Source organism: Penicillium psychrosexuale (assembly GCF_028828465.1).
Source record: "Penicillium psychrosexuale strain IBT 29551 chromosome Unknown utg000006l, whole genome shotgun sequence".
NCBI classification, from domain to species: domain Eukaryota; kingdom Fungi; phylum Ascomycota; class Eurotiomycetes; order Eurotiales; family Aspergillaceae; genus Penicillium; species Penicillium psychrosexuale.
Genome location: NW_026643191.1, coordinates 99815 through 120296, shown reverse-complemented (window position 1 = coordinate 120296; position 20482 = coordinate 99815). Strand labels below are relative to the sequence as shown.

General features: G+C 50.8%; 8 protein-coding genes across 8 annotated transcripts; 2 read left to right on the top strand and 6 right to left on the bottom strand.

Moving 5' to 3' along the window:
• Positions 1-1594: 1594 nt before the first annotated feature.
• Positions 1595-2794, bottom strand: N7518_009892 (sucrase/ferredoxin-like domain-containing protein; the record flags this gene model as incomplete). Its single annotated transcript, XM_057190818.1, has 2 exons — positions 1595-2329; positions 2402-2794. 2 exons carry the CDS (start codon positions 2792-2794, stop codon positions 1595-1597), a joined length of 1128 nt encoding a protein of 375 aa, XP_057036954.1.
• A 253-nt stretch (positions 2795-3047) lies between these two features.
• On the bottom strand, positions 3048-4292 carry N7518_009891 (uncharacterized protein; the record flags this gene model as incomplete). The annotated part of the gene is made up of 1 exon (XM_057190817.1): positions 3048-4292. One exon carries the CDS (start codon positions 4290-4292, stop codon positions 3048-3050), a length of 1245 nt encoding a protein of 414 aa, XP_057036953.1.
• A 387-nt stretch (positions 4293-4679) lies between these two features.
• Positions 4680-6059, top strand: N7518_009890 (3-keto-steroid reductase; the record flags this gene model as incomplete). Its single annotated transcript, XM_057190816.1, has 2 exons — positions 4680-4744; positions 4805-6059. 2 exons carry the CDS (start codon positions 4680-4682, stop codon positions 6057-6059), a joined length of 1320 nt encoding a protein of 439 aa, XP_057036952.1.
• Positions 6060-6808: 749 nt separating this feature from the next.
• Positions 6809-8078, bottom strand: N7518_009889 (mannose-1-phosphate guanyltransferase; the record flags this gene model as incomplete). Its single annotated transcript, XM_057190815.1, has 4 exons — positions 6809-6828; positions 6886-7909; positions 7978-8021; positions 8072-8078. 4 exons carry the CDS (start codon positions 8076-8078, stop codon positions 6809-6811), a joined length of 1095 nt encoding a protein of 364 aa, XP_057036951.1.
• A 677-nt stretch (positions 8079-8755) lies between these two features.
• On the bottom strand, positions 8756-9790 carry N7518_009888 (uncharacterized protein; the record flags this gene model as incomplete). Its single annotated transcript, XM_057190814.1, has 1 exon — positions 8756-9790. The coding sequence occupies one exon, from the start codon at positions 9788-9790 to the stop codon at positions 8756-8758; it is 1035 nt and encodes a 344-aa protein (XP_057036950.1).
• A 646-nt stretch (positions 9791-10436) lies between these two features.
• On the top strand, positions 10437-13057 carry N7518_009887 (i-AAA protease YME1; the record flags this gene model as incomplete). The annotated part of the gene is made up of 5 exons (XM_057190813.1): positions 10437-10466; positions 10527-10664; positions 10715-10829; positions 10887-12604; positions 12662-13057. 5 exons carry the CDS (start codon positions 10437-10439, stop codon positions 13055-13057), a joined length of 2397 nt encoding a protein of 798 aa, XP_057036949.1.
• Positions 13058-14568: 1511 nt separating this feature from the next.
• On the bottom strand, positions 14569-16500 carry N7518_009886 (glycerol kinase; the record flags this gene model as incomplete). Its single annotated transcript, XM_057190812.1, has 4 exons — positions 14569-14835; positions 14893-15059; positions 15112-16106; positions 16178-16500. 4 exons carry the CDS (start codon positions 16498-16500, stop codon positions 14569-14571), a joined length of 1752 nt encoding a protein of 583 aa, XP_057036948.1.
• Positions 16501-18680: 2180 nt separating this feature from the next.
• N7518_009885 (DUF3429 domain-containing protein) lies at positions 18681-19795 on the bottom strand (the record flags this gene model as incomplete). Its single annotated transcript, XM_057190811.1, has 4 exons — positions 18681-19109; positions 19173-19397; positions 19461-19511; positions 19583-19795. 4 exons carry the CDS (start codon positions 19793-19795, stop codon positions 18681-18683), a joined length of 918 nt encoding a protein of 305 aa, XP_057036947.1.
• Between the last annotated feature and the right edge of the window lie 687 nt (positions 19796-20482).

Here is a 20482-nt window from a genome sequence, read left to right as displayed (position 1 = left end):
AGTGGAATAGGCCGGAACAAATTCCTCGCATTTTTCGGCCCTTCTGCGCCATTTCCCATTCTCTCGTTCTCGTTGCGCGAATGTCGGTCAACGCCGGGCTTTGCCTATCAGCGCTCGATGATAACTTACCGGCCAGGATGTTGCGACAAGGCGAACAGCCACCACTTGACCCCTTGCAGGCATTTTGACTCTGGTTTCGAAGTTAGACACCACATGTTGGTTCTGAAAGCCAACAACGCCAGTGAGAAGAAGAGAAGAATGTGATCAAATGAGCGGAAAACTTACCGCAAGCCCCTATCACAGCTGACAGCAAAGGAATTCGGTCCTCCTTACTGAACGCCCGGGTGTGTCTTGCCGTAAGAGACACTATCTCCGAGCTCCTATCTAGCACGAATATGTAAATATAGAAGATACAAGATACCTCGCGAGAAAAGAAAAACCAGAAATGACGTATTGGAGTTTGGCGTTTGGAGCTGATTCCGTCCTCCCCCGCAAAAATAAGACAACAATATGTACGAAATTCCCGCAACCCACCGTTTTCCGTGCAAGGGGGTGTTGATAACCGCAACACACGGGGGAACATCGGCTCTATTCTGTACCATCACCGTCCCAGGTTACTTTCAAACAAGCCCGGTGGAGCCTGGCGAGCGAGAAACCCGAGGGTTGAGGGATAACTAGCGGCTGGTGTTGCCTTGGCCTTGCATCATTTGCCAGTCATCTGATGTCCAGCCATGGGCAATGAACCTTGCTCATTCGCAGTGGATGACGTTTTTCTATGGGTTTTTCTTTGTAGGGCCGTCTCGGCCGTCGGGTACGCATGCACGCCTTTGCTGCAACTAACGTGCTATGGAGCACATTCGATAGCGTGGCTTTATAATCCTTTGGTGGATGCTTGGGATATAGTGGTGTTCCGTCCGAGTAAAATTGAGCACGCCCCCTGAGGTCCGCCGGGTACGGGAGGTCCACCGGTGCACGGTCCAGGTGGGAGGTTAGGTAATCGCTTGGTTATGTTTACGTAAGGTGTCTGTCTGCATTTCATACATAACAAACTAGTTATAGTCTATAATAAGAGAGGGAGATCCGAGATTTGCGGTTGATATGGCTGTAGGGCTGGCAAATGCCGACCTTGCAGTTAATCTGGCTTGCATGGCTGACATGGTGCACGTGTCTGGAGCCTGAGCAGCTATAGCCATCGATTGCTTGTCGGCGTTGGTAGATGTTTCATCTAATAGAAGTGTACATAGATATCACTGTAGTCAAGTGGCGAATGACATCCTGTGAGGCGCGCGAGGCGAAACAAGGCCAAGGGTTGATGAGACTGGAGATACCTCCAGCATACACCTCTTTTCTGAAATCCGTACAATCGTAATAATAAATACAATACGGAGTACAGAGCCTGCGAATACGGAGTAAAGCTATTAGCGTGATGCGCAAGGCAGATCTGACCTGGGGCGCAGCGCCACATGTATAGAATACTAAGACAAAAGCACAAATCAGATACATCAGGCAATCAACCTCAGCCGAGAATAGCAATATGTCCGTGATATCCACTAAACCAACTCCAAAGTACCAACTAACCAACCCAGCTCGAACTTTACCAACTCGTCACCCCACGCTCACGATCAAACCCAGCCCGCAACTGCTGCCCGGGCTTGAGCAACTTCCCCTGCAAGACCGTATATCGAATAATATTCTCACACTCTTCGGGCCGCACACGCGCCAGCCAGATTCCCTGCGCCGCACCCTCATCAGGGGCCCGCCCCTCCCCGTCCGCAGGAGCATCCCGCTTGTACCAATCGAAGTTGCGGCGGCGGTACACAATCACATTCGCGGAGTACTTGTGACCGCCGACATGGCTGATGAAGTAGATACCTACGCCGCCGGGCCGTTGGTCGTCCATGTCGCGATATAGACCGAGTGGGCGCAGGTGGCGCTCGAACTCGCGGCGCAGGAGGGGTGCAGATTGTCCGCAGCGCGCATCACGCGTGCGCTGCGAGCAGAGCAGGATTACGGCTGCGTGCGGGCTGGGGTGGGACTTGAGGGAGGTGGGGACTGATGTTGTGGATGGGTGTGGGAGGTCTGTTTGCGTAGGGTCTTGGTCTTGGTTTTGGTCGGCCTCTGTTGGTTTCTCTGGAATTGCACCTAGTGGCGTCGTTGTTGTTAGGGTCCGATTGATGAAGTTCTCGATCAGATCTGGAACTAGCTGTGGGGTGACGTTCTCGACGACGGTGAAGCTCGGCAGCAGGAGCACGTTGGTGGGCTGCTTGCCTGCGTCGGCTATGTGGTATTCATCTGGGACGGGCATATTGGATGCTGACAGCTTGAGTCGCTGTGAAAAGGGGTTGTTAGTCTCTATGTCATTGACTTTGGTAGGAATAGGGATGTCGGGATATTGTCATACCCCGTTGCTCGGTTCCAGTCCTCCCTTCTCAATGGCTTCCATGACGCTCCCTTTCTCGTCTGCCACATCTCGCACCCAATCTGACTTGCCCGTTGCGACGAGCATATGTGTCGCCCATCCGTTGACTTGTCCGTATAGTTCGTCTTGCTGATCGACATCGAATTTTGCGGGGTATTTGATCGTACATGTCGCGCAATCGTGCAGGCAGTCTTCGCCGTCTACCGCTGGATCGACCTTTTTGAAGAGCTTATCGCTCGACGAGACTTTTTGGAAGCCATCTGCAGCGAGGGTATTGTCACCCACAGCGTCGGTGGTGATGTCGGTCCTGGAGGAGGCGGCAGAGACATTGGAGGAGCTAAAGAGGGAGGAAGTCCCGCGACGGAAGAGATGCATTTTACAGGATATTGATATCTTCTTCAACAGTGGAAAAAAGGAGAAGATCTGCTAGTTTGGACTCTTTTTTTGATGACGAGTCGTCGAATGATAAACTGATCTTATCAATCATTTTGCAGGTTTTGCCAAGGACAGGACTCGGAATGTTTTCCGCCTGACTAAGTCCATCCCCACTTCCAAGGCTCCGTTGGCGCAATTGCGTGTCCAAATAGCGTTGCTCTATAGGTAATATACAAGTGTGAATGGAATATTATCATTGCCTACGTCCAGCGTAGTCAATTGTATACGGCAAATCTGTCGGATCTCGTGGCTGCCTCAGACGAATAACACTCCCTCCCGAACTGCCGGATTGGCCCGAGGCCACGCGTCGTAGAGACCTCGTAGAAGGCGTATGAAGAGAGCTTCGTGCCACGGAGGATCCACTGTCCGTTGACAATTCCGATGCGGCACCTTGCCTTGCGGGCGCAGTGTCGTACCCGGACTGGGTCTCCCAGGTAGACGTATTCGATGGGCGAAGGCTGTTACTTCGCATGTACCCTAGAGTCCCGTCATAACCATAAGTCCCGGTATCTGTTTCTCTCTCATCATCCGAGGACTCAATGCTAGATTCGCTATAGGCTCGCCGGGAGCTAGCGCTGTCGCGAATTTCATCCAGGATCGGTGGTGCAAGGGATGTCATCCCCCTCAGAATCTCCGCGAAGAAATGCATCAGGTCGCGGAATTCCGTCTCGTGTAGATCGCGCGTCGAGAATCTGGCTCGTTCGTACAGCGCAAGGAAATCCGCACCGAGTTCTGGCGGATTGATAGCCCCGAGGGACGTCAGATGGCGGATATATTCTCTCAGACCCATTGACGCTGAACGTTGTAATACTTCCACCACGCGTGTATCCGGGAGAGACTGTATCATAAGGTCGCCTGACGGATCGAAGTGGTATGTGGGCGCAGACGATAATGAATCAATAGGGGCAAGGGAGACAGCTTTGGCTTCAATCAAGCTGGGGAGTTCGTGTATGACTGTGCGGTATGGTAGATTCGGTAAGTCTGGCGAGTCTGGCGAAGACCAGCCGGGGTGCTCGACATGGCCCCATGGGGGTCGTTCGGGGTCGATGAGAAGCGATCTGTATTTTTGGAAGCTGTCCTCATCGGTGGAGACGTCGCGCGGGCGGGCTTGATATGCGATGACGGCGCTACGGACGAGGCCTTCCTTTACCAGTCGCCTAACGCTCTTGTTCACATCTTCCTTTTCCACGGGGATCCAGGCTTTGGGTATGCCGGTGAGTGTACTGCGATTCGTGTAGATGCGTGTCGCATAGATGAGGACTGCAAATAGGAAGGTGATCACATATGCGCCGGTAATGAAGAAGATGTTTGTGAGTCGATTAGTCTCGTAGCATTGGTAGATGGCGTCCGCTGGTGTAAGGAGGATGAGGCAGAAAAGGACGATAGCGAAGAAGAAGAAACCGGTTGTGTTGAGAAACCGCTCAATTCTGACTACCATGGCTTCCTGTATGCCAGCTGCACGACATTTGGGTGAGATTTAGCAGATCTCAGCCATAAAGCGTGAGAAGCGAGTATGACGGGAACCTTGGAACAACCCGTCCTGGACTACGAATCCGATAACGATAAGATTAAAGTTGAACACGTGATCTGTGCGATGGGCACTTTCCCCGTTCGGTGGATTTTCAACAAGAGACATTGACAGTGCTCACTTCGGGGGATTCATTTCATCTCAGGTGCTGCTGATTGCCGCGTGTCTTTTCCATTGCGACAACGCGCAACAACCCCTCCAGCTTCAGCTTCAATCGTTGAGCATCTTATCACGTTAACCCCTATCTCCGATATCAAGAAAATTGCCGAGTCAACAAACTCGCCGAAGCAACAAGCCATGGATCAGGTCAAGTCCGCTGAGCAGCAAAATATGTTGCACATCCTGGTGACAGGAGCCAACAGGTGCAAACCTCTCAATATGCCAACTCAGCTCAATTCCCTATACTAACTTAGACCATCCAGCGGCCTCGGATTCTCTATATGCTGCCGCCTTGCCGACGAATTCCTCTCCTCCCACCCAGAATCCGAATCCCTCACCATAATATTCACAACTCGAAGCGCGCGCAAAGCTCAAGAGACAATTCGCAGACTAGAAGCACACCTCCAATCAACCTCCCCCTCCGCATCTGCCGCCGCGCGCGTCCACTTCGTCTCAGAGAGCGTCGACCTCGGCGATCTCCGCTCAGTGCGCGAACTTTCCCGAAAACTAGTGCACACTCTCCCCCGACTCGACTCGATTGTTCTGAATGCCGGGCTGGGCGGCTGGTCCGGCATCAGTTGGCCTACGGCCATTTGGGAGGTTTGCACCGATCTCCTCCACGCGGTGACTTGGCCATCCTATAAGCTCGCGCCGACGGGCGTGTTAACAGACAAACAAACAAAGACGGAAGAAGAGCCCGCGCTCGGAGCAGTCTTTTGCGCAAATGTCTTCGGGCACTATATGCTAGCGCACAACCTGGTTCCACTGCTGAAGCGGGCGCACACAAACGGGCCTGGCCGTGTGGTCTGGGTTTCCAGTCTCGAAGCGACTTGGAACTTTTTCAAAATCGACGATATTCAGGGTTTGCGCACTGATGCGCCGTATGAGTCTTCTAAGGCTCTCACTGACATCCTCGCGCTGACTTCCAATCTGCCGAGTACGGCCCCCTGGGTCGTCGATAGCTTCTTGCAATCCGAGACGGAACTTGACACACATGCTATCCACACAAATGCCCCCGACGCGACCCCGCGCATGTATCTCTCCCACCCTGGTATCTGCGCCACATCGATCATCCCGCTTATTCTTCCCCTTGCGTGGGCGATGATCGCTGCTTTCTGGACTGCGAGGATGCTGGGTTCGCCCTGGCATCCATTGTCTACTTATCTCGGCGCATGTGCTCCTGTCTTCCTCGCGCTGGCATCGCAGGCTGACGTGGAAGCGGCCGAAGAGCCTTACCACCGGGCTGGTGGTGGTAGAGCGAAATGGGGTTCTTCTTGCGGGCGTCTTGGCATTGAAAGCGCGGTTTCTACTGAGGTCGACGGCTGGGGACATGGAGGTGTTATCGGCACACCTGTTGTTGAGGCTGATCAGCTCCGACGTCGTAAGCGCGGCGCAGAAGATCTTACCAAGGAAAAGAGAGAAGAGTTCGAGGAACTTGGACGCCAGTGCTGGAAGCAGATGGAAGAGTTGAGAATTCAGTGGGATGAGATCCTGGATCGAGCTGAGGCTCATTCCTAGACAGTTCAAAGACAAATAACGACTTTGTCAAAGACACAATATGCTTCTCTTAAGTCAGTTTCCTGCTTAACTGATTCAAGCAGAACAGCTTCAATGACTGTATGTAATTTATCCCCAGATATGTATCTAATAGTCCACCCATGATACTTCTACAAAGATATCTGATATGAAACATCTGAAGAATCGTGTTAAAGATCAACTAAACTTGTATCTTTTTTTGCGAATTTCGCCTCCCATTATTTACATCAACAGAACCAGCCCACGCCCATGTTCTCATTAAAACGGATATGGCATGATTTCTTTGCCCATCAATTGCCAGAAGACTAGCAGTAATAAAAAAAAAAATCGAAAAAATTGAATGAAAACAAGTGGCCAAGCGCAGGGGAGCGGGGATGTAGCCACGAAACCCTCAATATGTAGCACTAAAACGGGGATAGCTCGAAGGATAAACGTAGACGAACAAAACTAAAAGAAGTTATTTCTTGCAAAACAGCCGAAATCGCACGCTTTCACCATCTAGGTTTCTAAGTGCATTATCGGACGGAAGGGAGGAAGTTGTGAGGGCGATAAACCGTCAAGGAAGAAAAAGGCAAGCCGACAATAGAAGAGAAGACAGAAGAAACGCAGTAAACGACTCCGGTTCTATGCATCAAGAGGGCGGACTGGAGGGTGGTATCGGCACGAGAGTTGAAGGGAGGTATTTCAAAAGGCATAGCGACGTGAAGGAAGAGGGGGAAGTAGGAAAGGGATTACATGATGATCGCGGGAACTGTACAATTAATTAGTATATGTTTGTTAGGGATAGTGATCAAAAACGAAAACTTACCATCAATGTTCTGCTTGATGCTCTTGTGGGGCAGAATCGAGCCACCGTTGACATATACCTCGTCGGCGATGGTAACGTCGTCCCCGAGAACTGTAACGTTCTCCAGACGCGCCCAGCGTCCAACAGAGCTGTTCCAGCCAACAATGGTGGACTTGATCCAAGCGTGGTCCTTGACCTTGCAGTTCTCCATTATAACGCAGCGTTGAAGACGGACACCGTCGCCGACAACGACGTTGGGCCCAATGACTACATTAGGACCAATACGGCAGTTCTTGCCGATCTTGGCGGTGGGGTCAACCATGACATTTCCGCCGTAAACGTAAGGCTCTGTGTGAGGGGCAAGCATCTTGGGGTTGCGCTTGGCCAGGGAAGTAAGGTACAGGCAAGTACCGGTGAGGAAATCCTTGGGCTGACCGACGTCCATCCAGAAGCCCTCGAGATCGTAGGAGTGAAGCTGGCCCTCCTTACAGATGGCGGGGAAGGTCTCCTGCTCGATGGAGGTCGGGCGGAGCTCAATGCGCTTTAGAACACTAGGGTTCAGAATATAAATACCGGCGTTGATGCGGTTTCCGACGAATTCGACGGGTTTCTCGACAAAGCGGTCGATGCGCGAGGCATGGTTGGGCTTGTGCACGACAACGCCATACTTGGAGGGCTCGTCAACTTTAGTGACGACAATGGTGCCCTCATCACCGTGGCTTTTGTGGAATTCGGCAAGCTCTTTGAAGGGGTAATCGCAAATAACATCCGAGTTGAGCACGAAGAAAGGCGAATCGTCCTTGCCTAGGATCTCCTCCGCCAGCTTGAGCGGGCCAGCCGTGCCCAGCGGTTCGGACTCGACGGAGAACTCAATGTTGACTCCGTATTGCTCCTCGTACTTCTTTAGAGCTGCGACCATCACATCCGGGCGGTAGTTGACGGCAAGAACGATATCAGTAACACCCGCAGCGGCCAAGCTCTCGACCTGGTGCAAGATCATGGGCCGGTTTCCGAACTCCACCAATGGCTTAGGAAGGGTGAGGGTCTAAAATAAATCAGTATTAGTATTGCCAGATAGACAATAGGCCATAAAATAATAATCGGGATATTTACCAGAGGACGCAGACGGGTTCCGAACCCTCCAACAAGAATGAGAGCTGTAGAGGGGTTAGCGGGGAGACGTGGAAGCATTGACAATAGCACATACCCTTCATGATGTATTGGAATTGAAAGTAATAGTGAAAAATTAGAGAAAATTAGGAATAGAGTAGAGAGGCTAGGAGAAGCAAAAGGAGAGACGCTCTGTTATTTAGGGAACACCTGGCCGTTGATGGATTTATTTTTGTCCAAGTGGGGGCACGTGAGTGGCGGTGATTGGAGGGGCCTGTTTGCGGGAAAAGGGGGCCATATACTTCGACTTCGGCTGTTTAGAGCTGTTGTGACTGCTTTGGGATGTTTGGGATGAAATGACTTTGTACTTTGCTTGCTATGAATGGATTAGGCCTTCCTCTAATCACATTCCAAGGAACCAGGCCGCTCTGACGCGTGAAGTCTCTGATCTCCTGAGGTCTAGTTCAGCCATCCCCGGCCAATATGTCCAATGCTATCGCATGATTTGTACGACAATGCAGATGGCGCAAAACTAAACTTCAATTTCCTACGGTCATGAGGTATCGCCCCTGAAACCTACATATACGGAGTCCTCCGTAGGTGATGGGGAGATTGGTGGTGGGGGGATATTCCCTGTTTCCCCTCTTCCGTTTCAGATACAATTGGTCTGGCGCTAGTACGTACACTAAAGACACATCTCTGCGGAATCTACGGATATCAAGTTAACATTTCACATAAAGCATGAAAGCAATAATAGTTACTAGTTGAACCAATTAACTAACTACTGCGTATCCGGAGGTAGTCCACATGGATGCGACATTCCAACCGAATCCGTCACAAACCGCAGCATCCAATTTCGTACTCTGCGGGCCTTAAGGACCGGCGGATCATCCTGGGAGCTAATTTCTTGCATTCTGCCCTGATAGAATCCAACTGCATCCGTCACATCCACCGGTTGTCGATGCAACAGCTCGACCGTGGTCATCCCTCGGCGCAGACTTTGTCCGTACACCCGGTCTTGGAATGTACTGAGTCCGACGGTCCGGAGCAAAACGATGTCGCGAGGTCGAAGTGATGCCAATGAACGACCTAGACGATCCGGTTCATTGTTTTTGGCGGTCGGCTTCTCTGGCTTGAGCCAAAAATTGACTCCAAACCCAGCCCTTGTCTCGTCTCCAACGACAAGCTCGATGAGGTCCAGTTCGGTTTTCCATTGTCGCGTTACTATGCGACGTGGGGGGTGAACTGCCAGCACTCCCACAATCATATTCACCGTCATCGTTTGCGGTGCGATCGATTGGATGTACCTGGCCGTGGGAAGATCTTTCAAATCGCTGAGGGACCCAGGGATATGGAGAATGCGAGGTGACCTCGGAGTGTCTGTCTTGTCCAGCCCCGTAGTGCTAGCCAACATGCTGTCCTCGTCCAAACTGCTCTCCTGCGTGGAATCTGCTACGTACACATCTGAGCCAGCTACCTCGGACGTTTCGTGGACGGCGAAAGAATGGTCGTAGAATTGAAGAATCGAATCTTCTGATCCTTGTGTCGCATCTGTCGCAACAGCCAGTTGATGCGAGATGAAAAAGGCCGGGTCCTCATAGTATTGGAAAGAGTCATAATTTTCACCTAGCTTGTCGACTGATGCTGACCGTAACACTCTCCATCTTACAGGTGGTTGCTCCAGAGATAGCTGTTGTTCTGTGCTCGTCGTATTCTCGTAAAATGGAGGTATGGGCGTGTTGAGAAGCTCGTCTGTATCCCAATTCAGACTTGCTGGCAACGGAGCTCCTACCAAGAAGATATATTTTCGAGACATAGCAAGTCTGTCTTAAAGAATTATGAATATGCAAGTCAAGGGGAGCTTGTCCTTGAGAAAAAGCGTAGGCCGAAATGTCGATGGAGCCATTGAGCAGGGGGGTCACAGGGCCCTTTTTAAGAGCCTCAAGAAGGTGATGAAGTTCAAATGCTCGTGGACGTCAAGACGTTGCAATTTGTAAAGATCGAGGTGCGCGAACCATGGGCAGCTTCTGTCAAAGGCAACAGCCCTGGTGTACCTGGCCCTTCCCGGCTACTATTACCCGTTTGCTACCAATTTGCTCTGCCAAATCGCCCATACATAATTAATTCATACAAATTTTCCCCATTAGATGTCCTTCCATCCTTCATCGGAGCTGACCAGAGCTGATGACGCTATAAGAAGCGTCCGGCTATGCCGTGCACGTGCCACTTAAGATCACGTGATATATATTCGGTCGCCTATTCGGACATAAGTGGCCGTCGCCATTCGCCGCATCAAAGCGGAACATCCTATCTTCTTCTCTACCTTCATTCTTGCGTCAGCAATGACAGTCTCTTCAACCCGGGCTTAACAGATTCAATTTTGATTTCCGGCTGTAAATCGACCAAGAGGAGCACACGCCCATCCTCGCATCCGGCCGCGTGCCGCTGTATATCGGAGAGTCATGGCCTTCCAAGTCTCGGTCCCCATGCCTGTGAGTACCACTCCGCGGTTTCTCATCCAGATCCCACAACTGACCCAAAAAATCTGCTAGAATGTCGCTGCCGTGACATCGGATCTCTGGCCTTCAATGTATAACATCTTGGCTGCTCCCTGGAAGCAGACCGGGCGAACGACGACGGCCAATGTCAGCGAGTCTTTCCGGCGCAATATTAGCCGAGGAACTGAAACAGTATGGCATAACCTATTATCCACTTGGCGTCTTCATGCTGATAGAGACAGATCTCTCAACGCGCAACCTTGCCTGAATACCTGGAAGGCGTTTCCACTGAAGCCCTACGAGCGGAGATCATCAGCCGGCCTTCGCAGCAAACGTGGTCTTCATTGCTCAATCAAAGTATGTTTTGGCTTGAGAAAATTGCTTTGATGAATCATATCTAACCATTGATAACAGACAACGCACTTCGGGCCACCTCATCTTTTATGCCGATCCGCTATGCTATCCCCGGTGCTCGTTCATACTCAACTTTAACTCCATTCCGTCTTAACTCCCTCCGCGCGGCCCCGAAGGTCAATGGTCTTTCGAAGATACAGCAGCAACGGTTCCTGTTCGGCGGGTCCTGGCATCATGTACTAGCCCAGAAGGAGAAGGTCGCCAATCAAAGTCCCAACAACGCAGATGCTCAAAATGCTCTTTATTCGGCTCTTTTGCGTGCTAAAATGCCGGGCATAGTTCTCGAACGACACCGGAGCGGTTATTTTGCAGGAGATCTCACAACTGAAGCATTAGTCCAACAGGCCCAGTCAATCGTCGGTGGCGCCGACGCCGGAGCTGGAGCTTTCGGCGGGTCAAACCACAATCTGAGCCCTGAACAGCTCCAGGCAGTCGGTCAAGCGGTCGCTGCTCGGGCTACTGGCAGTCAAATCGGAATGGGAAAACAAAACGGTACCGGTGCCAAGGATGCTCCTCTCTACGTCGTGGTCGATGAGTCTCTCGGAAGCACAGTGTTCCGCTGGGTCAAATTCTTGCTCATTTTCGGCTTTTTCACTTACATCTCTCTGGTCACGGTCACTATCTTGGTTGAGACCACTGGCGTTCTGAAGAACGTTCGTGGTGCGCAGGATAAAGAAGCTCAGCCTGAGCAGCAAACCGCTCGTTTCAGTGATGTGCATGGCTGTGACGAGGCTAAAGATGAGCTGCAGGAGCTGGTGGAATTTCTTCTCAACCCAGAGCGTTTCTCTTCCCTAGGCGGTAAGCTGCCCAAGGGTGTTCTCTTGGTCGGTCCTCCCGGTACTGGTAAAACCTTGCTTGCGCGTGCTGTTGCAGGCGAAGCGGGTGTCCCATTCTTCTACATGTCTGGATCTGAATTCGATGAGGTATACGTCGGTGTTGGTGCCAAGCGTGTCCGTGATTTGTTCGCTCAGGCCCGTGCCAAGGCTCCGGCTATCATTTTCATTGATGAACTGGATGCGATAGGTGGAAAGCGAAACGAGCGCGATGCTGCTTATGTCAAGCAAACACTCAACCAGTTGCTCACGGAACTCGACGGATTCTCCCAGACTACCGGTGTCATCATCATCGCTGCTACCAATTACCCTCAACTGCTGGACAAGGCACTCACTCGACCTGGTCGGTTCGATCGTCGGGTCGTTGTGGACCTTCCTGATGTTCGCGGCCGAATGGACATCTTGAGACATCACATGAAGGAAATTCAGTACGGTCCTGATGTTGACGTCGGAGTCATTGCGCGAGGCACTCCCGGCTTCTCTGGTGCTGATTTGGAGAACTTGGTCAACCAAGCTGCCGTCCATGCCAGCCGTGACCGCAAGGCTAATGTTGGGCCGTTCGACTTCGATTGGGCCAAGGACAAGATTATGATGGGCGCTGAGGCTCGCAGTCGCATCATTCAAGATAAGGACAAGCTCTTGACTGCGTACCACGAGGCTGGTCATGCCCTTGTTGCACACTTCTCTCCTTCCTCCACTCCTCTGTATAAGATCACCATTGTTCCCCGTGGTATGGCTCTGGGTATTACTCACTTCCTTCCGGAGATGGATACCGTTTCAAGGAACTACACCGAATACTTGGCAGACATCGCCGTCTCTATGGGTGGCAAGGCTGCTGAAGAGCTGGTTTTCGGCCACGACAATGTCACTAGTGGCATCTCAGCTGTAAGTCTTACTAGTTAGTTGTCTTTGTTCTTTTCTCAGTACTAATGGTCTCTTTAGGATATTCAAAGTGCCACCGAGACGGCCTTCACGCTGATCACCCGGTTCGGATATTCCAAGAAACTCGGCAACGTCGACCTGTCTACAAATTACGACAGCCTATCGTCGGAAACCAAGCAAGAGATCGAGGGCGAAGTGCGCCGGCTTATAGAAGAAGCCCGTGACCGAGCAACCACCATCCTAACCGAAAAGCGCAAGGAACTCGAGCTTCTGACCAATGCGCTCATCGAATATGAAACTCTCACAAAGGAGGAGATGGAGCTGGTGCTGAAGGGCGAGAAGATCAATAAACTCAAGATCTTGCCCAGTGCGCCGCTGAAGCTTCCTGGAGCTTTGCAGTCGACCAATCTCAACTCGTCCGCGGCGGCAGGAAGAGCACCCACGGTCAATGAATAAGTCATCTCCGACTCTGTAATCTTTTCTGTTCATTTCCTTGTCTTATTTTCTTCTTGGCTCTACAAACAAACAACCACCTATGTATCCTGTTTCTCATCTCCATTTTGCATCCTCGATCATTCAGGCGTCTATTGAAAATACCATATCTCTTTGGTTCTCTTTCTTCTATATCATGTCTCAGTCAGATTGACGCTTGACTCTGGTTATCGTCGGCTGCTTTTCCGCGCTTGAAGATCTCGAATGGAGATCATCTGACGTCAATTTGCCATGTAATAACCGCGATATGAGGTCATCTATATACCCTCTTGCACGTGACCACGTGATCCACGATCGCATTTGTAGAATGAAGCTGCCAATCCTCTTTGGTACTCTTATAGACATATGGTTATATCTACAAACCGGTCATGAAGAGGCCCGAGAGGGAAGATATAGCATGAAAATAAATATATATTCCACTCCAACTTCGGTGCACATGTAGATGAACATATGTTGTACAATATATATCCCTCCCAAGGCACCCGAGCCAAATATAGCAACAACCCAAACCCTAAGCAGATTGCCAAATCTCGTCGGCCTATTCCGTGAATGAAGCTGTGACAGGGAATATAAATGTCCCAGGCAACATCTCTCTCTACATGCATTAGATGGATCGTAGCCACTTCCAAGGGTTCAACAGTGAGGCCTCTACGATCTATTCACTATGGTAGGACACCACAGGCTGAAGCGATCATGTGATCTGAAAAGCTATGTATGTATTGAACACATCGCCGAACCACCAGATGTCTCACTCCACTATTGGTTAGAACCAGTAACCAGTAATCTTGGTTAGTTACTACCCCGCTGTTATGATGTCATGGTGTTTACGTCAATCCGGAGACAGAAACTGGATTCCGGGGTATTCTCGATTCCGGGTGGGAATGTCGTAATAAAGTTTTAAGCTTCATTGTTTATTTGCAAACCAACATACGAACGAGAATGACATGTGTATAATTTTTTTTTTCATTTCTTCTCGAAAACGGTTTGTATGTACACAAGTGGTAGTTAAGTCGAGCTTGTTCCAGGAGAGGAAGCTAGCCAACAGCAAAATGAGATGAAAAAAAAAAAAAGTTAAAATCCCCAGCTCTTCTTCTGGAACAAACGACTTCCCGTCATAACGACTTCCCGTCATAACGGTCATGATTGGAGGGGGACATCGGCGTGGGCGGCTAAGACGCCTTATTAGGACGGACTTTCTAGTCGGGGTTGGAAATTCTCTAAATATATATAAATGGAAGACACGCGAGGTGTTCCAGATGTCCCTGTGAAAAAGAAAAAATTCCGGGTATCTCCAAGAGAGAATATGTGCGATATCCGGTTGATATGATCTTCATGTAAACCTCTCAAATCTCTCTTGCTTCTTGCTTCTTGCGCGTGTGTATGTATCGTGCATGGTATGAATTGCACAAACTGGGCCGCGGGGTCGATGACGGACCCGATTGGGGTCATCTCAAAGGGATATGTAAAAAAGGTGTTTATTCGTCGTATTCCTCTCTGTCCTCGTCGGCCATCCAGCCGCGCGACATCTCCACGGCCTTGGACCACTTTTTATACATGCGGCCGCTGGCTTTGACGGACATCGTTGGGGTGAAGGAGGCTCGGTTGGCGCGGTTCATGTGCTTAAGTTCGGAGAAATCCTTCCAAATATTGATGGCGAAGCCGGCGGCGATTGCGGCGCCGAGGGCAGTGGTTTCGTGCATGGAGGGACGTTCGACGGGGATTTGAATAATATCGGCTTGGGTCTGGAACAAATAACCGTTAGTGTGGTCTGAGTTAAGAGTAAACACATTGCAACGTACCTGCATGCAAATATCAGAGTTACTCATGCCGCCGTCAACAGCCAGTTCTGTCAGGCCCTTGCCACTGTCCATTGCCATGGCGTCGAGGATAGCCTTAGTTTGGAAGCAGGCCGCTTCCATGGTTGCACGGGCAATGTGTCCTTTTTGTGTGTGGGCGGTGATTCCCCCTGGCAGTGTTAGCGATTTAGGTTTCTGCGAGACGAGCACGTTCAGACTCACAGATAGTTCCCTGGGCATCATCGATCCAGTAAGGAGCAAAGAGACCACTGAACGCAGTGACGAAAATGCAGCCTCCATTATCTGGCACGCTGGCAGCCAAATCGCTGACCTTCCGTGAGTCACGGAAAAATCCAAGGTTATTCATTAGGAAGGAGACACCACTACCCGCCACGGCCACACTGCCTTCTAGTGCGTAGACGGCCTTGCGGTCTCGGCCTAATTGGAAGCCCACGGTGCCCAAGAGACCGTGTTTTGAGATAACCGGCTTCTCGCCCACATTGTAGAGAAGGAAGCATCCGGTACCATAAGTGTTCTTGGCCATTCCCGGAGAAAAGGCACAGTGACCGACCAAGGCCGAAGCCTGGTCACCCAGACAACTGGTGATGGGAACACCCTCCAGCGGCCCTTCGGCCATTCTACCAAACCCATCGGGATCGGCCGAGGGCAGAATCTCGGGCAGACGGATCTTGGTCGGGTCAATGTCGAAGAACTTCAAGAGGCGATCGTCATATTGGAGGGTTTCGAGGTTCATGAACATCGTTCGGGAGGCATTGGTCACATCGGTCACCAGAAGCTTGTTCTTCGGACCACCGTTGAGGTTGTAGATGAGCCAGCTGTCGACGGTTCCAAATGCAGCGCGGCCATCATCATAGGCCGACCGGACGTCGGGCAAATGGTCGAGCATCCATCGTAGCGTGACGGACGAGGGGTATGTGGAGAGGGGGAGGCCGCAAATATCACGGAGTTCATCGGCGCCGGGCCTTTCTTTCAGTTCCCGGACCAAGTTGACGGTGCGAGTATCGGTCCACGTGATTGCGTTGTGCAGGGGCTCGCCGGTCTCCCAGTCCCAGACCAGGGCAGTTTCTCTTTGACTGGTGATGCCAATGGCTTCGATGTCGGATGTGGAGTAGCCCAGGGCGAGGAAGGATTTCATGGCCTCTTCGATACAGATATAGACCGACTCGACCAATTCATAAGGGTCTTGTTCGTGCCATCTGTGGGGGTGCGGGGCAAATTAATATTTGAGTCGGGGGGAGGATTCAAAGGGATGGGTTGTGACACCTACCCTGGATGTTCATGAATCTGATGGAATTCAGTCTGGTATTTGGCGACAGGGACACCTGTGCAATCGAAGATGATGAATCGTGTACTCGTTGTACCCTGGTCAATGGTGCCAATGAATCGACTCTTCATTTCATCCTCGTCCTCGTCCTGCAGTAACGACCGGTCTCCATCGTCTCTCTGTTTGGGACGATAGTTGAGGTTCAGGTGTTCTCGTTGTAAGTCCTCCACTCGCTGGTGCACATGTTCTTCGGGGGCCTCGAAATCCCGGGCGGGCTCGGAGTCTCCATCGAGGCTATCAAAGTCCAAATCGAATGGGTTTCGCATCTTCCAGAACGTGTGAAAAAGAGAGGTATTAAGAGAGAGAGCGATTTTACTGTCCAGGATTTAAAGAGGGGAATAACGGAGGGGAGGAGAACTACGAGGTGGCGGTGTTGGGGATATGGGGACCAGCTCCCGTGGCAGAAAAGTGGAGCGTGACGTATCAGAGCAGTGGCCAAGGTATAGAAGTGAAATATGGCAGTTGACTTTCACCGTTATAAAGGATAAAGGTGAGATTGGAGATTGAAGATTGGAAATTGTTGAGAATTGGGTGAGAGGTTGAGAAGAAGGAGAAGGAGAAGAGGTAAATAGTCGAGGTATACGCCAGTATCAAGTCGTATATAGAGAAAACGGAAGAATCGGGAGAAAACAAGAAAGATCTCCCAAAGCACCAGGGCAGCGCTCTTTAACCAAAGGGGTGGACCATTGAAAAAGCCCAGGTGGGGGGGGGAAATGAGAAATCCGGTTCGGGGGATTTTTTTTTTTGATCAGAAGACCTCGTCACTTTCCCCCACTATTTGGCTTTATAAATGGGAGATTAGCTGGAGAAGGATGTTTATAGGATTAGGATTCTTGATCTATTCTTATATAGGGTTATATCCTATCTTATTAACAGCGAGCATCTAATAACTAACTATACATCCTATATCTAACTATCCTGTCCTATAACTATCTAGTTAGTAGTTACCATAGTCACTATCCGTATGTTGTATATATTACACATACAACTCCAACCCCGTCTATCCAAGCCTGGGCACTCCACAAGCCCCGTCGATCGTACACATGACACGGTCCATTTTTCCTCACTTGAGTCGTTCTAGAACCCCCCTTTCTGATTAGTTGACATTCTATGATTAAATTCCTATTCATGGAGAATATCACATCCCACCATATGGAAGAATTACTGAATTATTAGCTTTCTCGGATGTGGTATATAGCCTATGAGGGAGAGAGAAATAAAGGGAAATCCCATCTGGAGAACGGGCTAGTCCAGGCCAAGAACATTCGAGTGCGTCAACCCCTCCGGGGAACTGCCTATGATCTTGACTCCCTACTTCCCGGGTCTCATTCAAGATCCCTGTCTCAGGGCAGATTGGCAGATTGGCAGATTGGCATTTATGCTTGATGTAGAATAGTCCAATCTGTACATTGTATAAACCCCCAGCAGATGACGTTATCTAGTATGTACAAGGTTCCTTCCCCCACGGAGAACTGGCACTGGTCTGGTTAACCGGCTTAATTGCCCTATAAGAGGCCATTATCTCCAGACGTGGAGAGAGCGGATGTTGTCAAACCTGCCAGGAACAGGGACGTGCGAACAAGTACTCCGTACCTAACAACTTACAATACGAAAAGACTCCGTAGACGATTACTCCATAGATTAACAGCCCAAAAAATAAAAATAAGCAAAACCAAAAAAAACAAAAAGAGAAGAAAAGGCCGATCCAGGTGGATTCCAGCGTTGTTTTTTCTGGCGCCATTGGGCGCTACTATGCGTACCTCGCATGCAGGTCTCGCTTTACCTTCCCTCGAAGCCGTTTGCAAGCAAAGGAAAGCAACGAAAGCCATGCCACTTTGGCAAAAGTACCCTCTTTTTTTCCCATTTCCAGCGCCGTTTCAACTAGCGCCGTCCGTGAGATCTTTAGTCGATATTTTCGGCACCCCGTGACAGTTTCAATGGGATCGACCCGCTCGAGTATGTACGTGAGATTCGTTTTACCCCTTTGGATTATCCCTCTCCGATCTGCGGCAACCCGTGTGACCTGAGGAGGATGCCGGTTAGCAATTGTACCCTTTTGCGACATATAGTAGCTATTGTACGTACCTAATCTTGCAGCTCTAACTCAGATTTGATGCCAAGCACGTGTGTAGCTTTATTGAATCCGTTGGAGAAAAGAAAAAAAGAAAAAAAGAAAAAGAAAAGAAATTTTAATGCGGGAGCATCCCATGGATACCTATATCCTGCTACCCGTACGCTTATATCTACCCCCACTCGATGCGGAATGTCAGATCCCTCACGATAAGACTCTTACTCGAATACTTTGTCCCAACTACGACACTTCAATTGAACAAAAGAAATTTCAGTGGCCTAGTGCGTTCGTTCTGCGTATATTCTACAGGAAATCACGGTAATGCAAACATCGAGATCAGTCTCGGGGGCATGCCCCTCACCTTAAAAGGCATATTTACTCGGAATCCTCGACCTCGAGTGCCTGAAGACGGCGAGCCGCAGCCTCCTCCTTCTCCTTCTTCTGCAAGAAGATCAGAGCGTTGATCTTGTCCTTGATGCTGTGCTCGGAGGCGGTGGTCTGCTGGATCTGCTCACGGCCGATCAGGGTAGCCACGATCGAGGCACCGACGACGAAGGTCAGCACGAAACGGTACATGCCGTACCAGTGAGGAGCACGGCCAGCGGCGGAAGCACGCGCGTCGTTGTAGTACAGGAAGGTGAAAGCGAGGAACTGGCTGATCAGAGCGTACTCGACGGGGAGCAGCAGAGTAGGCCAGGCCACAGCGGGGGCGATCACACCGGCGGCGTAGCGGCGGTAACCGAACTTACCGCCGTAGCCAGCCCATTCAAGACCCCAGTGAATGGCACCGAGGAAAGAAAGGATCTAACCGTAGAAGGCGATTAGCAAACTTCTAACTGATTACTCAAGACACTCGGGATCACTCACGACGGCACCGTATCCGATCTGGACAGGCTCGAGCATGTGCAGCATCAGCTCAGCACTCTCGCCAGAGAAGATCAGACCTTCGCCAACAGCGGCAGCGCGGTTGATCTCGTAGGAGAGGAAGACGGTCTGCAGAGAGGTGGCCAGATAGGGGACGACACCGGCCATACCGAGGTAGAGGGCCTCCTTGGGGACCTCACTCAAGCTGAAGGTATCCTTGATAACTTTCTATATCGGCGAGGCGCAGTTAGCATGTGCAGACCCGGATCCACAGAGAACGGAAATACGTACAGCCTCGGACTTCATACCCGCCATAACATCAACATCATCATCATCGTGCTCCTATTGTATCGACATTAGCCATTGAGTGTCTTTTGCAAATCACAAATCACAAGGCGTATGCCGTATCTCACCTTAGCCGCAGAAGACGAGTAGCGCACAAGAGCGGTGGTAACGGGCTTGTGGGCGGCGAGCGCGAAGCACGAGACGGAGGGACGGAGCAGACTGCGGGCCGACGAGGTCATCTGGGCCTTGCAGATCTGCTTGCTCAGAGCGGAGCGAGCCACGGAGGCATTGGAGCTCGAGAATGCGCGGAGCGCGGAGCGGGCGGCGGCGTTGCGGTACATGGCGGGGAGATATAGAGCTTTTCGTTGTCGTCGGGTTAGCAAGTTGGAGGAGAAAAGCCTCGGGTACGGCCGGACAGCAATGTCAACTCACCCAATTGACCTGAAAAAAAAGCTGGACAGAAGTAGAAGAGTGGAGATTGAGGGTATACACCCGGAAAAAGACTTTGATCAGAAAGTCGGCGGCGTGGGCTTTCCGGGAGGGAACAAATAAGAATATCCAGAAATGAAGTGACCGAGTGATGAGGTGTGGTGTGCTTTAGGGCGGATCGCAGCGACCAGAAGTGCAGATTGTAGCTCGATGCAGAGGTTTTGGCCTCAGGTGTCGATAAAGTTACCTCAGGCACCAATTCCTCCACCAGCCAATCAAATTCGGGGGGCTGCTGCCCTAACCAGGGAGGCTACGTCACTCCTGGGGTAAACAAGTGTGTATCCACCAGTACGGTACAGTATATTGCAGGGATTCTCAGGGCCATTGCCTCGTGCGTAAACGGCTTTGATAACGAAAGTAACCAAAATACTTACCACTGGCCCCCCAACTTCCCACGTAGTGCCAAGTGTATCGTGTCTCGAGTACTCTGTACCTTGCAAATACTTGGTGGTAGGCGGGAATGATACCCGCCCCTGGCGTAAGAAGCTGTACCCCGTTTGTATCGAGTACCTCGATCATACAATTTGCGTAACAGATAT